Here is a 14,861-nt window from a genome sequence, read left to right on the forward strand (position 1 = left end):
TTCAATTTTTTCTCCTGTTTTCTTCTGTATATTTGTTGTGTTGGGTATGGATATTTCAATTAGTTGTGTTAATTTCTTCTTTTTATTGGTGAGTATGATGTCAGGTTTGTTATGTGGTGTTGTTTTATCTGTTATAATCGTTCTGTTCCAGTATAATTTGTATTCATCATTCTCCAGTACATTTTGTGGTGTGTACTTGTATGTGGGAACGTGTTGTTTTATTAGTTTATGTTTTATGGCAAGTTGTTGATGTATTATTTTTGCTACATTGTCATGTCTTCTGGGGTATTCTGTATTTGCTAGTATTGTACATCCGCTTGTGATGTGATCTACTGTTTCTATTTGTTGTTTGCAAAGTCTGCATTTATCTGTTGTGGTATTGGGATCTTTAATAATATGCTTGCTGTAATATCTGGTGTTTATTGTTTGATCCTGTATTGCGATCATGAATCCTTCCGTCTCACTGTATATATTGCCGTTTCTTAGCCATGTGTTGGATGCGTCTTGATCTATGTGTGGCTGCGTTAGATGATACGGGTGCTTGCCGTGTAGTGTTTTCTTTTTCCATTTTACTTTCTTTGTATCTGTTGATGTTATGTGATCTAAAGGGTTGTAGAAGTGGTTATGAAATTGCAATGGTGTAGCTGATGTATTTATATGAGTGATTGCTTTGTGTATTTTGCTAGTTTCTGCTCGTTCTAGAAAGAATTTTCTTAAATTGTCTACCTGTCCATAATGTAGGTTTTTTATATCTATAAATCCCCTTCCACCTTCCTTTCTGCTTAATGTGAATCTTTCTGTTGCTGAATGTATGTGATGTATTCTATATTTGTGGCATTGTGATCGTGTAAGTGTATTGAGTGCTTCTAGGTCTGTGTCACTCCATTTCACTACTCCAAATGAGTAGGTCAATACTGGTATAGCATAAGTATTTATAGCTTTTGTCTTGTTTCTTGCTGTCAATTCTGTTTTCAGTATTTTTGTTAGTCTTTGTCTATATTTTTCTTTTAGTTCTTCTTTAATATTTGTATTATCTATTCCTATTTTTTGTCTGTATCCTAGGTATTTATAGGCATCTGTTTTTTCCATCGCTTCTATGCAGTCGCTGTGGTTATCCAATATGTAATCTTCTTGTTTAGTGTGTTTGCCCTTGACTATGCTATTTTTCTTACATTTGTCTGTTCCAAAAGCCATATTTATATCATTGCTGAATACTTCTGTTATCTTTAGTAATTGGTTGAGTTGTTGATTTGTTGCTGCCAGTAGTTTTAGATCATCCATGTATAGCAAATGTGTGATTTTGTGTGGGTATGTTCCAGTAATATTGTATCCATAATTTGTATTATTTAGCATGTTGGATAGTGGGTTCAGAGCAAGACAGAACCAGAAAGGACTTAATGAGTCTCCTTGGTATATTCCACGCTTAATCTGTATTGGCTGTGATGTGATGTTATCTGAATTTGTTTGGATATTAAGTGTGGTTTTCCAGTTTTTCATTACTGTGTTTAGAAACTGTATCAATTTAGGATCTACTTTGTATATTTCCAATATCTGTAGTAACCATGAGTGGGGTACACTATCAAAGGCTTTTTGGTAATCAATGTATGCGTAGTGTAGGGACCTTTGTTTAGTTTTCGCTTGATATGTCACCTCTGTATCTATTATCAGTTGCTCTTTACATCCTCGTGCTCCTTTGCAGCAGCCTTTTTGTTCTTCATTTATAATTTTGTTCTGTGTTGTATGTGTCATTAATTTCTGTGTGATGACTGAAGTTAATATTTTGTATATTGTTGGTAGGCATGTTATGGGGCGATATTTAGCTGGGTTTGCTGTGTCTGCTTGATCTTTAGGTTTCAGATAGGTTATTCCATGTGCAAGTGTATCAGGGAATGTGTATGGGTCTGCAATGTAACTGTTAAATAATTTAGTTAGATGTGAATGTGTTGAGGTGAACTTCTTTAGCCAGTAATTTGCTATTTTATCATTTCCAGGGGCTTTCCAATTGTGTGTAGAATTAATTGCTCGGGTGACTTCATGTTGCAAAATTATCACTTCAGGCATTTGTGGTATCATCTTGTATGTGTCTGTTTCTGCTTGTATCCACCGTGCATGCCTGTTATGTTGTACCGGGTTTGACCATATGCTGCTCCAGAAGTGTTCCATGTCTGTTATGTTTGGTGGATTGTCTATTTTAATGTGTGTGTTATCCATTGTTTGGTAAAATCTCTTTTGGTTTGTGTTGAATGTTTGGTTTTGTTTCCTTCTATTTTCACTTTTTTTGTATCTTCTAAGTCGTTTGGCCAATGCTTGCAATTTCTGCTTTTTTTCATCTAATTGCTCTATTGCTTCTTGTTGTGAGATTTTACCTAACCCTTTTCGTTTTTTTCCTGATATTTCATTTCTTATAAATTGTGTTAGCTGTCCGATGTCTTTTCTCAGTTTTTCTATTCTGATCTGTAGCCTGTGTTGCCATGCTGGTTTTGTGGGTTTCTTCTGTGTGTTGGTTTGTTCTGATCTCTGCCTAGTGTGTATATTTAGTGTAGTGAGTGCTCCTATATAAACCAGTAGTTGTAACTCTTCCATAGTTGTGTTTTCATTTATTTTGTTGTGTATGATTGTGTTGATAGTTTTTATTGTTGTTTCGACTTGTGGGTTATTTGGCGGTCTATGCAGGAATGGTCTAATGTCTGTATTTGTGTCTTTGTATTCTATATATGCCAGCTGAAATTTCTCTTCTATGTCTAACACATGTGTCTCTTCGTGTTCTATTTGTGCTTGTTCTGGTGGCTGTCTTAAGATTTCGTTTTCCTCTGATTGTTTAATTGATGCGTGTTGGTCTTTGTTTGTTTGCTCTGGGATGTTTGAGTCCATTACTGTGTTTTCTTCTTCTTCTGATTGCACATTATTTTGTTCCAGTATTTGTTGTACTTGTTGTTTGATGTTTTCTAATTCTGACTGGGGTATCCTGTTATTTTTGATTATTACACGGATCTGATCAGCTAGTCGTTGTTCTGTTAAAAATTTTAATTCCGGGTATCTGGTAATAAATGTTGTGTATACTTGTGATCTGTATCCAGCTGTGTTGGTTCCTAGGTTTGTTGCTTGGTAATAACAGAACATGAGGTGTCGATTGACTTCATATGACCATCTCATCCTCTGTCTTTGTTTTCCTTCTAGGGTGGTTGCAGGAAGCATATCCTGCAAAACACCTCTATTTGGATTTAAATCATTTTCCAGTTGGCTAGCAGTGTCGTTACCATTGTGGGCGGGCATAGGGTTCAAGCGTCGTCCCCGACCATGACGGCGCTTGTCCGAGGCTTCTTTAGTTCTGTCCTGAACTAAGTAATCACACTAAAAGGGTGGTTAGCCCTATTAGTGGCTTGTTCTTTTCGTCGCCTTTTACGACTGGCAGAACATACCGGAAGCCTATTCTTCTCCCGGGCCTCCACGGGTTTTATTATTATTATTATTATTATTATTATTATTATTATTATTATTATTATTATTATTATTACTATTATTACTATTATTCAGTCTCCAAAACAAACAAAAAAGAGTGGGCTGTCAAGCAGGAAACACACAGTTGTCTTCAAAGTTCTTTTTTTTATTTGACTAAGCACAGTACTTATTGAGGAGAGGGGAGAATGAATGGTGAGACTGCTCATCATCAATGATGGGTTAAGATATGCACATTTTTGGTTTTAATATCACTTCAAACACTGATTTCTAACAACAGTTATTCATGAATAATTCTAGTTTTACCTATGTACGTTCATCAGGCATGAATTCTTTTACACTATAACAACATATAATTTTGAAATCATTACAGCATGGAAGCACTATAACAAATATGTATGAAAAAGTTGAATGCAGAATCGCTGTTTGGGGGGTGGGGGTGGGTGGTTCGGTCTTCGTGCTTGGTTTCTATCTGAGCGAGGCACATGGGGTAAAAAGCTCTTTGTTTAGCCCGGACCAATGGCTATTTGAGCATCTGTTTTACTGTAGCTATGTTACAGTATATTAAGGAAAGTTTGAACAGTGAACTGGAGCTGGCGCACATGCAATTTGTAAAAACCTATTAAATTCTCTTGCAAGAGTTTTTAATTGACCTGAAATTAAAGCTCAGCTAATGGCACCATTGCTACATGCACCATATGGGTTTCACATGCAAAAACAGTCACCCCTAAATAACTCTGGCCTGGAGACAACTGATGATTAAATTTGGCCCAGGACTGAGGTAAGTTTTAACCATTTGAAAAATCTTGCTTCATTTGGATTTTACATGCAAAAAAACATTTTTCAGGGGTTTTTGAATTGTGCCATTTCTGTACTTTAAACTTGTACAAGTCAGTTCAAACTCTGTATGTTCATCTACCTTCATGTAAAGTTAAAATGAAATCTCTTTTTATCCAATATTCCTTATAAACTGTTGACATACAATGGTTTAAATGTAGTATGTAAGATTTGTTCTTATGTGAAATGGTTTAAAGTGAATCAAATAAGCAAAAAATGCATTCTTATGATAATATTGAAAATTCACTTTCAAAAATCTAGTTTCATTCAGATTTTATATGCAAGAAAAACGTGTTTTGTGTGGTTTTTTTATGCATGCCTCTTCTGTGTTTCGGACTTGTGTGAATTGGTTCAAATTTTGCAAAAAGTTAGACAAATATATGTAATTTATGGTCAGCCCATTTTGTGAAAGCTTTATCTGTTTCTGTAACATATTGGTCTGAAGTTGCACATAAACTGCATATAAAATAAGATCTTGCATGAATCGCATGTGCTGAAATAGTTTAAATAGATACTGTATTATTACTGAAATTATAAGAAGCATTTGTAAAAATCTTTCATCATTTGGGCTATACATGCAAAAAAATCATGTTTGCACATGAAACTGTATTTCATAGAAATACACTGCATTTTAAGTGCTGCATTGGGATGTAATTAAAAACTCACTGTTACAGCCATTTATCATTTCATTGGTTGTACATTAACACAGTAACAAGCTGGTCTGATGCAGCTCTTCATGTCCCTCTATCCTGTGCCAGCCTCTTCACCTTGATGTCTCAGAATGTGACCTATTAACCAATCCCTTCTTTTGGTCAAGTTGTGCTACAAATTTCTTGCTTCACTAATTCTATTCAGTACCTCATTAGTTAAGTGATCTACCCATCTAATATTGAGTATTCTTCTGTATCACAACATTTCAAAAGCTTGTATTCTCTTCTTGTCTAAACTGTTTACTGTCCATGTTTCACTACGTGGCTGCAACCCATACAAATACATTCAGAAAAAACTTCCATCTATATTCGTTGTTAAAGTTCTCCTCTTCAGAAATGTTTTTCTTGCCATTTGCAGTCTATGTTTTAAATCCTCTCTACTTTGGCCATCATCAGTTATTTTGCTGCCCAAATAGTAAAACTCATTTACTGCTATTAGTGTCTTGTTTCCTAATGTAATTTCCTCAACATCAAATGGTTCAAAGGGCTCTTAGCACTATGGGACTTAACATCTGAGGTCATCAGTCCCCTAGAACTTAGAACTACTTAAACCTAACTAACCTAAGGACATCACACACATCCATGCCCGAGGCAGGATTCGAACCTGCGACCGTAGCGGTCGCGTGGCTCCACACTGAAGAGCCTAGAACCGCTCGGCCACATCGGCTGGTCTCAACATCACCTGACTTAATTTGACTACATTCCATTATCCTTGTTTTGCTTTTGTCAATGTTCATCTTCTATCCTCCTCTCAGGATGCAGTCAATTTTGTTCAACTAGTCTTCCAAGTCCTTTGCTGGCTCTTACAGAATTGCAATATCGCCAGCAAACCTCAAATTTCTTATTTATTGTCCAAGTTTTTATTTATTTTTATATATTCTCCCTGAATGTTAATCATCACTCCAAACTTTTCTTTGGTGTCCTTAGCTGCTTGTTCAATGTATGGGTTGAACAGCACTGACAGTAGGCTACAAACCTGTCTCACTTTCTTCTCAACCACTGCTTCCATCTGGCTTCTATACAAGTTGTAAATAGTTAGTTTGCTACCTTCACAGTTTCAAAGAAAATATTTCAGTCAACATTGTCGAAAGCTTTCTCCACATCTACAAATGCAATAAACATGTGTTTGCCTTTTCTTAACTTATCATCTAAGGTGAGGCAATAGCATCAGTGTTGACTCGCATATTTCTGCACTTCTCTGGAATCGAAACAGATCTTCCATGAGGTTGCATTCTACCAGTTTTTCCATTCTTCTGTGAAGAATTTGTGTTAGTATTTTGCAACCATTTATTAAACTGACAGTTCAGTAATATTCACACCTGTCAGCAGCTGTTGTCTTTGGAATTGTCTTTGAGGGTATTTCACCTGTCTCATACCTCTTGCACACCAGATGGAAGAATTTTGTCATGGCTGGCTCTCCAAAGGCTATTAGTAGTTCTGACAGAATGTCATCCACACCTAGGATTCATTTTGATTAAGGTCTTTCAGTGCTCTGTCAAATTCATCTCGCACTATTGTAGCTTAGATCTGACCTCTATCTACATCCTCTTCCTTCCTACAATTCTGCCTTCAAGTTCATCTCCTTTGTATGGACATATATATTCCCTCCAACTTTTATCTTTCCCTTCTTTACTTAGTACTGATTTGCAATCTGAGCTCTCTATAGTCTCACACCTGCTTCTCTTTTCTCCAAATGCCTCTTTAATTTCCCTGTAGGCCATATTTATCTTTCCCCTAGTGAAATATGCTTCTAAATCCTTATATTTGTCCTCTACATTTTTTAGACGTTTCCATTTCCTTTTGCCTGCTTCATTTGCTGCATTTTTATGTTCTCCCCCCCCCCCCCCCCCCCCTTTTGTCAGATAAATTCAGTGCACTGTATACTTTGTTATCCACTATTTAATCCTCTGCTGCCTTCGCTATTTTATCTCTCAAAGCTACCCATTCTTTTTCTATGGTATCCCTTTTCCCTGTTCTACTCAACTGTTGCCTAATGATCCCTCAAACTCAACAACGACTTTCTTACACATAAAAAATTCTTCACTCTTTTCTTTGCCATCAGGTTGCATAGTTCCTAATGTCAGTTCATCTTAGCAGGTAGCAAGGAAGTATTCTGAAGTAGCTTGCTACATAATAAGCAGATATGTGAACAGCTAGAATCAACAAATCCAAGATTGATGTAAGATTTGTCATACTTCTTTTCTTTCATCTTTAGCGAGTCATTCTGTTTCTGCTGGATGAGTGCTGTTGGTTGCTTATGCAGTATTCTGGCCATCAAACTCATCTGGTAGCAGCACAGTTGCAGTTTAACTAGCATCACAGGTGCCCTGAGCAGTCTTATGTGGCCTGGATCACTGATTTGTAAGGCCTCTCACACATGTGAGATTTCAAGTGTCCCAAACTTGCTACCTCTTATGCGTACTTGCTAATTCAGGACTTGATTGTCTAGTTAGCTGAATAGCAGCATTGTCACACCTACTGCAAATACTAAAATGTGGAACACATCATAATCAAAATCCCATACATTACACCCCAAGAGGAGCGTAATTACATCTTTATCATTTTGAGGCCCACCTTTTTTTTCTAAATTGTTTTTACAATGAAAGTTCTGGTTGGAAGCAGTCAATAAAAAATAACTGTTTCTTCACAATTATACAGTTTATGTTCATTTTAGCTTTCATCTACCATTATATTGTCTAGAAATTCAGCAGAGTTGCCACTGGAAGACCTTATTACTACTTCAGTATCATTTGGCTAATACCATGATGACATTTACACCTTGAAAAGCAGCTATTAGAACCAATAAATTCTTTGTTGCTAATATAATCAAAGTGAAATTTTGCAGCTTGGCCTAAGTGGCGCCTTTCCAGTTTTTTTAAACCTACTATAAAGACATTTATCACATTGCGCTTATGAAACTTCTAAGTCCATTCTCTTCTTTCAATCATCCTGATTACTACTCCAGGTACATTATATTCACAAGCTAAATTTGCTTTTGGATCATCATTCCTCACAAAATCAACAATTTTTAATTTATTACTCACAGAAAACACTTTTTGTCTCTACAAAAAGAAATAGTACATTAAGAAATCCAGGTTCTAAATCAATAATGTGTGATGTGAATTATGGTTGTGCTCATTTCAGTTATTGTCAAGCACTATAATGATGTCACTTTGCTGACTGTTTAGGAGACATGCATTCAGGTTTCTTTTCAGCAACAGTCTTGATATAAAGGCAATAAAAAAAACCCAAGTTGGGATTAGTTTCTGTTTTCAGTACTTCAGGTTGCAAGGATAAATGATACTACAGAAATGCTGTATACTGACTGTAATAATGTTTTTACACCACATTAAATCTGAATATGCAGAATGTGAGTTTTTCTTCTTCAAGTACTTAATTGGGAAAATGAAGAAGGGTTGTATGTTAATGGAACTAGACTGACCCACCTTCATTTTGCTGAAGACATTGTGATCTTTGCCTCTATTGCAGATAAACTTCAATAATTTATGGAACAACTCAATAGGGCAAGTGTGAAAATAGGTTTGAAGACCAACTATAGAAAGACTGAAATAATACATAATCAACACAATAAGAAAATTCTACAAATTAACAGTGATGTTGTATAACTAGTGGATGAGTTCTTTGTTGGTGTCCAACAGATAAGAAAAATTATAGATGATCCAGTCAAAAGTGGGTGGATGACATAAAATATGAAGGATCAACATGGATGCATATTTCTGAAGACTGTAGTATCAGATTACAATAAGAGCAACACAAGAAGCAAATTAAATGACTTACATAGCAAGATACCATACCACTTAAGAATGATCACTCGACTCACCAATGGCAACATCCTCGCCTCTGTATCCTGGATTACGGCAACCTCCGAGGTCTCCAGATATTCCCTGCTCAACAAAACGGAGAGCTGCCATTCGACTAAGCACATACCCTGCTCCGCCACTCATAAAGCCCTTTGGTGAAAACGGCCGCAGCCGCAGACCCCCAAAGAGAGATTGTGAGGCATCCAGAGGCAGCAACAGGTGGCGTAAATTTTCCATCACAATGAACCTGTTGAACCAAAGGAATTATAGCAGCACTAACATTTACTCAAAATATTCTATCCAATTCAATTTATCATTATCCATGACATAGAAACTGTCATATGAAAAAAAAGAGAGGGAGAGGGAGAAGGGGAGGGGGAGGGAGGAAGGGAGGAAGAGAGAACAATTTATATTTTCAACAATTAAGGGAAATAACATTTTATTAATTACGCTTCATATATTTTGTCTTCTTTTTACGTGCAAGATGAAAAAAAACAAAGTTTTATACAAAAAAAAAATCAAATGATGACCACTATCTGTTTAGATAGCAAAGAAATTCATCAACATTATAGAAACTTTGACCTAATGGTAGCCCTTTTCTTTCTTAAATATATGAAAGTTTTTGTATGTTTTTTATTTCTTGTGGTAAGGCATAACATTATTTTGGGTAGATACATCACACTATTTTGGTACAGGGCTTTTGAATGTATATTTCTATGGAAAACATGCCTGTTCCTGGTTTGATAGTTGTGTAATTCACCGTTTAGAGAAGAGAATTCTTGATCTGACTTGAGGAAACATACTGATTTGTAGATGAATAAACTAGGGAGGGTCAAAATTTTCAATTCCTTAAAGAGTCCTCTACATGGCTCTCTGTAGGCAGCAGAATATGAATAGCTCTCTTTTGGAGCTTAAAAGAACTTTTTGTGATACCTGTATTCCCCCAAATTTAATACCATATCTTAGAGGACTATGTACGTGAGAGTAATATGAAAATAAGGTTGAACATTAAAGTTTCACACAGCTAGAAAATTAATTGTAAATACACACTCACACACACTTTGCAAACTAGTATCTCTCATTAAACAGATAGAAAGGAAAAGATTTTGGTGTTATGTATATTACGGTGTAACTTAAGATGGTATACGCTCAAAATAAACAGCTTTTACCACAGTGCATTGTTGACAACAACTTAGAGCAGAGTGATACAGCAACCATGTTGCTTCTAGTGGAACAATATCACAAGCTAACTCAATTTGTTCTCTATCATAATATAGCATTTGCGGTTTTGTGGCATTTTGTGGCATATTTTGCATTTTGAAATCTGTTTTTCAAATTTCAGTCCTGCCATTATGTATGTTTGAAATCTGCAAGCCACCATTCAGTACATGAAAAAGGGTACTTCATACTAATATTAGAGACTTTCAAACAATGAGTGGGGGAAAAATTACTATACATATCTTCGTATGCACCATAATCTTGCTTAGTTTATTGTAATGATACCTATTGGAACAGATGAGGGAGATAGTGATTTTTGTACAATCTTCTTTGAATCTTGGTTCTCTAAATTTACCCCATTAGGCTTCATGAGAACAAGAGCACCCTTTCTTTTCCCAAAGACCCCACTTAAGTTTCCAGAACATCTCAAACATTTTTGTGTGATCTGAAAAGCTACAATCCTAGCCATGTGTCTCAATCTAATCACTGTCTGTTGTTATTCCCACATGACAAGAGTTGATAATGCTGGAGCACTACTCTGGAATAAGTCACACCAAAATTAGTTTCAGTTACCGTTTCATTCAGAAATGCTCTTTTTATGTACATACGTGTTTACTTTGTCAAGTGATGTGACAAGAATCCAAAGATATGTAAACCAATTTCTTCCCTTGTGAAAATGTGCCCCAAGTTGTCTACTGTTTTCTGTTTTTGATGACAATACATTGTGTTCTGGCAGGAAATCTGCACTATGATTAACTGAAATCAATTGTTAAACAGTTTTGAAACTTTATATACATTTTATATCATAACTACTCCTACCTACAATATTCAGGTTTTAAGCTCAAGGAGGGAATGATCATGTTGCTAGATGAGAATCAACTACTTTCAAGTTCTACCATTCTATAACTCCCCCCTCAATGTCTGTCTCTCTCTCTCTCTCTCTCTCTCTCTCTCTCTCTCTCTCTCTCTCTAAAAGTAAGGACTCCCCCTTGGAGAAAGATCTACATACACTGTAGAGAGCAGAGGACCCTAAGCGATCAACACCCCATAGGTCATTTAGAGTGGCCGATAACTTAAGACAACAAATGTACACTCAAACATAACTGGTGAAAAAAAGGGCATTGGGTCACGAGACATTGAACCATTAAAGGTTGATGACAATGGGCACAAAGTGGTGGGGATCACAAATTAAATGGTGATGGCTAAAAAGACAGTGCCCAATATACAACCTAGCTAAAATGATTTCCTTGCAATGAGAGGGCAGAGAGGAGGCTGACCAAGCCATTGAGACAGGTTTAATTCCCTGGAGCTTGTTCCTGTGAAGAAAATACCAGTGGTAATGCCAAAGTGACACCATCTGCCAATAGATGGCAACACGGAAATCGTCCAAAGGAAAGAAGAGCTAGCACGCTGAGGTGGGAGGACTGCAGTCTTGGCAGCAGTGTCAGCCACTTCATTTACCATCACACCAACATGACTAGGAAATCACATGAACGTGACTAGGAAGTCACATGAGCAGAACAATGGCTTCCTCAACGAGGGAGCAGGTGGAGGTTTTCTTGGACCTGTTGCACTAAGGGATGGATTGTGTACAGCACACAGAGGCTCTGAAGGGCACAGAGAATTTGGGCATATGACAATTAAGAAGCCTATATTGCCAGATGTAGTGGGTGGCCTGATACAGGGTGAAGAATTTTGCTGTGAAAATCTAACAACAGTGTTCTGGAAGCCAATACTGAAAATGGTCAGAGCTAATGATGAAGGCACACCCGACACCATGGTCGGTCTTAGAGCTATCACTATACACGAAGGTGCTATCGTGCAAAGGTTGAGAAATTAATAGGGATAGATTGAAAATGGAGTAGTGACCTTGGGAAGCAAATGACATCCAAGATGAACATGTGAAACCGGACAAAGTCATGGCAGCGGAGCGTTCACACTAATCAGGACTGTGGGAGGTAGCATGAAGTTAAGGGGCTGGAGCGGTAGCCAAATCAAACTCTGGAAGGTAATAGAGAAGAAGGGAATGCCCCATACTGGTGGTCAAGTAAGTCATCGAAAAAGGGGACACAGGATGGATGGCTGGGCATGGAAGACAAATGGCATGCATATTCACTGAGGAGGGCATCTCACTGGTAGGACAGTGGTAATTCAGCAGCTTCTGAATAGAGACTCAACTGGGCTAGTGTAAAAGGCATCAGTGGCCAAACTTATTCCATGAATGTGGATTCTTCTAAGATGACAAGATGGACAGACATGCAAATGAATAGACAAGCACCCACATTCTAGTTTTGAATGGACATGGGATTGGTATAAATGAAGAAGGGTGGGCCAATCTGCTACTCAGGAATTACTGATTTGGACGTGTAGGACATTGAGGAACTGAGTAGTGCTTTTTTTTTTTTTGTTTTTGTGGTTTTAGGGCGCACAACTTCAATGGTCATTAGCGCCCTGACTACTCTAAGAATGCACCGCGAGGCACAAGTTGACAACAACAACTAAAAGGGAAAACACGATAAAAGACAGACTGACAGGCATAGGATTAAAAAACAACATCATCAAATGTCCTTAGCGAGGTTTGTCAAATTGATAAAACGAAGAACACGAGCAGCTGCTCATGGGTCATCCGCTAAAATGGCATCGAAAATATTTGGCAGGTTAAGATCGAGGCGCAGTGTGTTAAGATCTGGACAGGACATTAAAATGTGTCTAACCGTCAGCAAGTGCCCACATGGGCAGAACGGCGCCGGCGCAGCCATCAGCAGATGGCGATGGCTGAACCGGCAGTGTCCAATTCTTAACCGGGCTAAAACGACCTCCTCCCGCCGAGAAGGGCGTGAGGAGGACGTCCAAGCCACGGGAAGAGGTTTTAAGGCCCGAAGCTTGTTGTCGGTAAGTGCAGCCCAATCGGCATGCCACAGCGATAAGATGCGCCGACAAATGACCCCGCTAAAATCGGACGAAGGGACACAACAAGAAGCTGTCCGAGGCTGGAGGACCGCAGCCTTGGCCGCGGCATCTGCAGCTTCGTTCCCAGGGATACCGACATGGCCAGGTACCCACATAAAGCTAACCGGAGAACCGACGTCCACCAGCTGCTGAAGAGAGCGTTGGATCCGGTGTGCGAAAGGGTGAACCGGGTACGGATCACTGAGGCTCTGGATGGCGCTCAGGGAATCTGAGCAGATGACATAAGCAGAATGTCGGTGGCGGCAGATGTAAAGAACAGCCTGGTAGAGGGCAAAGAGAGCAGCTGTGAAGACCGAACAATGGCCATGGAGCCGGTATTTGAAACTTTGTGCCCCGACAATAAAGGAACACCCGACCCCGTCATTGGTCTTAGAGCCATCTGTATAAATGAAAGTCATGTTGATGAACTTCGAACGAAGTTCCAAAAAACGGGAGTGGTAGACCGAACCGGGGGTGACCTCTTTTGGGAGCGAGCTGAGGTCAAGGTGAACGCGGACCTGAGCCTGGAGCCAAGGTGGCGTGCGGCTCTCGCCCACTCGAAAGATTGCAGGGAGTGAAAAATTAAGGTGTTGAAGGAGGCGACGAAAGCGAACTCCAGGGGGTAGCAGGGCAGAGACATACAACCCGTATTGACGGTCAAGAGAGTCGTCAAAAAAGGAACGATAAGACGGATGGTCGGGCATTGACAGTAGCCGACAGGCATACCGACAAAGCAGTATATCGCGCCGGTAGGTGAGTGGCAATTCGCCAGCGCCAGCATGAAGACTCTCTACGGGACTGGTATAAAATGCTCCGATCGCAAGTCGTAAACCCCGATGTTGTATGGAGTTGAGGCGGCGTAAGATGGATGGCCGTGCAGAGGAGTATACGAAGCTCCCATAATCCAGCTTGGAGCGGACGATCGACTGATATAGACGAAGTAGGACGGTTCGATCCGCTCCCCACGACATACCACTGAGAACACGGAGGACATTTAAAGAACGGGTACAACGGGCGGCCAAATATGACACATGTGGAGACCAGCTAAGTTTCCTGTCAAAGGTAAGGCCTAAAAATTTGGTTGTCTCCACGATTGGGAGAGCAACGGGACCGAGTCGTAAGGACGGTGGGAGAAACTCTTTGTAGTGCCAGAAGTTAATACAGACCGTCTTCTCGGCAGAAAAATGGAAGCCATTGGCGACACTCCAGGAGTAAAGACGGTCAAGAGAACGCTGAAGACAGCGCTCCAGGACACGTGTACACTGCGCGCTGCAATAGATGGTAAAATCGTCCACGAAAAGGGAGCCTGATACATCAGCTGGGAGGCAATCCATGATTGGATTGATCGCGATGGCGAAGAGAGCGACGCTCAAAACTGAGCCCTGTGGCACCCCATTCTCCTGGCGAAAGGTGTCGGACAGGACAGAACCCACACGTACCCTGAACTGTCGATCCATTAAAAAGGAACGAATAAAAAGAGGGAGGCGACCGCGAAGGCCCCATGTATGCATGGTGCGGAGAATGCTCGCCCTCCAACAGGTTTCGTAAGCCTTCTCCAAATCGAAGAACACAGCCGCGGTCAGGCGCTTCCGCAAGAAGTTATTCATAATGAAGGTCGACAAGGTAACCAGATGGTCAACAGCAGAGCGGCACCTACGAAATCCACATTGTACATTGGTAAGTAGGCGTCGAGACTCGAGCAGCCAAACCAATCGAGAGTTAACCATTCGCTCCATCACTTTACAGACACAGCTGGTAAGCGAGATAGGTCGATAACTGGAAGGCAAGTGCTTGTCCTTCCCCGGCTTAGGAATCGGGACAACAATAGACTCGCGCCAGCATGCGGGAACATGTCCCTCAATCCAGATGC

General features: G+C 39.5%; 1 protein-coding gene across 3 annotated transcripts in view; it reads right to left on the reverse strand.

Annotated features, from left to right (window-relative positions):
* LOC126101170 (glycoprotein-N-acetylgalactosamine 3-beta-galactosyltransferase 1-like) overlaps positions 1 to 14,861 on the reverse strand; it is a 177,540-nt gene that overhangs the window by 29,814 nt on the left and 132,865 nt on the right. For all 3 annotated transcript variants that reach the window (XM_049911868.1, XM_049911867.1, XM_049911869.1), the window contains one exon: positions 8,845 to 9,071. In XM_049911868.1, the coding sequence (XP_049767825.1) occupies positions 8,845 to 9,071 (227 nt within the window). The remainder of the gene's footprint in view (positions 1 to 8,844; positions 9,072 to 14,861) is intronic.

This window comes from Schistocerca cancellata, chromosome 9 (assembly GCF_023864275.1).
Source record: "Schistocerca cancellata isolate TAMUIC-IGC-003103 chromosome 9, iqSchCanc2.1, whole genome shotgun sequence".
NCBI lineage: Eukaryota > Metazoa > Arthropoda > Insecta > Orthoptera > Acrididae > Schistocerca > Schistocerca cancellata.